Genomic DNA, 2,653 nt, shown 5'->3' on the forward strand with positions numbered 1-2,653 from the left:
GACTTGACGAGACATGAACAGACTAGACTCACCGACAGCAGGTTACAACATCAATACACGACAAGACACAATGGGAACATGATGGCTACTTATAGCAAACAAGGAGGGTCACATGACATGAACAAACCAATGGGAAACAAGACACAAGACTAAGACAACCAATCAGAACATGACACAATGAACAGAGGAACCAATGGCATGAATACATGAGGGCAAGGGACGCATGACACAAACAGGGACCATGACTAAACTCCAAAATAAAAGACATGAAAACATGAACAAGAAACACACTCAAAACACCACATTACAGTTTCATTGCATCGTGACAAATCATACAACTGAAACTTGCAACATTAGTTCTACACTCCACAACTTCACAACATGCATATTATGTTGTATACTGTAATAGTCGTTGACTTGCAAAATCTCTAAGGGGTATTTGATAAATATTTAACAAAATGTTAAGAGATAGATATGCAAGATATGATAGATATGCATATCTAGATAGATAGATTTTAATCAGTAATCATAGTCAGATACAAACAGGGACACTGTTCAAGAAGCTGACCCTTGTTATTTTAGGAAGCACTGAGTTTTGGCTCACACCAGTTGACCTTTACAAGGTCATAAATCTGGTCTCCCACCAACAGCAGGGCCAGATTAAGCACACATAGGGCCCCGGGGCTATAGCAAATCCCTTCATAGTATCCTATCTTGGTGCCACATGTTTTCTACCACAGGAACAATTCGTATTTTTAAAATAATCAAATATCAAACACAGAGATACAATGAATATATGCATCATAAATATTCCCGGATACAACACATAAATGAATTAACACCAGGTATATAAATCAAAGCAAACAGGTTTTCAGAAACAGCAACAACTTTTGCACATAGGACTGCCTTAAGGAGTTTACTTTAAATAGTTTCATTATTAGAAGATGTTCTTTCTGTCGCTAGAAGAGTATCATCAGGGCCATAAATGTTTTGCTGGCTTAGGGCAATTGGAATAAATAAATAAATAAATAAATTAATTAATTAATTAATTAAAAAAAGGACGGAAACAAATAATAGATATTTTTGAATATACTGCAAATGCATTTAACAAAATTAATAAGCCTTTATATTACATGCCTTTGTAATATTAATATATTAATATATACAATATTAATATGCCTTTATATTACAATATTTATATTACAGGCTCTTAATTATTGAAATAATATTTTACTTCAAATGAACTAAAACAGCCTCTATAAAAGTGACCTTTATATTACACAATATTTAATATATGTACCCTATACTAAGTGACATTAACAATAAATACCATAATTCCATATTTCTACAGTGTTAGTAACTGCATGGTAAATAGCAGTGCTGTGTGGACTGAAATGCTTGTATTTACCATTTTGTACAGTTTACCTCGACACATCATTCTACATTATCTGAGCTATTTAAGAGCCTTAATTGTATTCACAAATGTGGTTAGACACGCTTTTTTATATTTCAATGGAAGTGCAAATGAAAATCCTACCTGCAGCATTAGCTCGCAGTCCTCCCGGCCAACAAAGATCATTTCCCGTGGCAGACGGTGACGAGTACCAGAGCTGCTGACCAGGAACCATGATGTCACGCTCATCTTTGTTTCTCAGAGAAACCCCTTTGCATCCTGTGACATAAAACATAAAAACATAACATGAAAGACTGTACATTTGTTAAGGAGAAATTTTATTTAATACTTTAATATCAGAGGTCAAGTCAAGTTATTTATCATAGTCAAGTAACCACTTAAGTCATGTCCAATTAGCTTATTATTAGCTTATGATGTCATATTATAAAAGTGTGCAATAAACACTAATAGGTTAAAAGATAGGACAGTGTTAATTCATTTTCATTTACCGGGAAATTTCATTTTGCTTATTGTGTTAATGTCCATAAGGACATGTTTCACATTATTCAGTTTTTGAAAAGTTTTGAAATATAAATAAAACTGGGCACAATCAAAATGTACCACAGTTCATTATAACACAAAGGTTAAATTCAGTGCAGAGCAATTATTAGCCAAAACCACTTATTTACACCCTTAATGATTAATTCCTTTTAAACCCAAGCTCACCAAAAATCTGAGTCTATTTTACCTGAAAACCTTAGCAGGTTAATTTGATGAAAGTATTCAAATAAATTCCAGCCTCATCTGTAATAAACTGGGAATAAACCATCATATCTCCATGCTCCATTGTACCAGTGAATGACAACAGAACTGTGGAAAATGTAAGACAGATTTTTTTTTCATTTTAGACAGCACTGAGTGATCTGGTACACAGTACAGCATGTAATTCAGTTAAGGCTTAAAGAATTCACCCTAATTAGGTCTGTGAGTATGGTCATTACTTAATCCTCACAATTGTGCAGGACTTCATGCACGCTAAGACAGAGCTATTAGACATAATGTGTTCTTGTTGTATGTTCTCCACAAAATGGATGCTTAACCGTTGCATATTTGCTGACAGTGTTAAACACGTTATTAGATAAGACAGCTGTCTAGACATTTTACGTCGGAATAATATTTTTGAGAGGGCAAAGGATTTTCTAGAAAATGCAGCTGTAATGAAAGATAGTGAGAGAGGGGGTAATTGAGATTTACACTGCA

At 34.0% G+C, this 2,653-nt stretch overlaps 1 protein-coding gene across 3 annotated transcripts in view; it reads right to left on the bottom strand.

Moving 5' to 3' along the window:
• cep170bb (centrosomal protein 170Bb) overlaps nt 1–2,653 on the bottom strand; it is a 31,099-nt gene that overhangs the window by 27,517 nt on the left and 929 nt on the right. For all 3 annotated transcript variants that reach the window (XM_016462791.1, XM_016462793.1, XM_016462792.1), the window contains exon 2: nt 1,538–1,672. In XM_016462791.1, the coding sequence (XP_016318277.1) occupies nt 1,538–1,642 (105 nt within the window). In that variant the 5' untranslated portion in view covers nt 1,643–1,672. The remainder of the gene's footprint in view (nt 1–1,537; nt 1,673–2,653) is intronic.

This window comes from Sinocyclocheilus anshuiensis, unplaced genomic scaffold (assembly GCF_001515605.1).
Source record: "Sinocyclocheilus anshuiensis isolate Anshui unplaced genomic scaffold, SAMN03320099.WGS_v1.1 scaffold937, whole genome shotgun sequence".
In the NCBI taxonomy this organism is placed as follows: Eukaryota; Metazoa; Chordata; class Actinopteri; order Cypriniformes; family Cyprinidae; genus Sinocyclocheilus; species Sinocyclocheilus anshuiensis.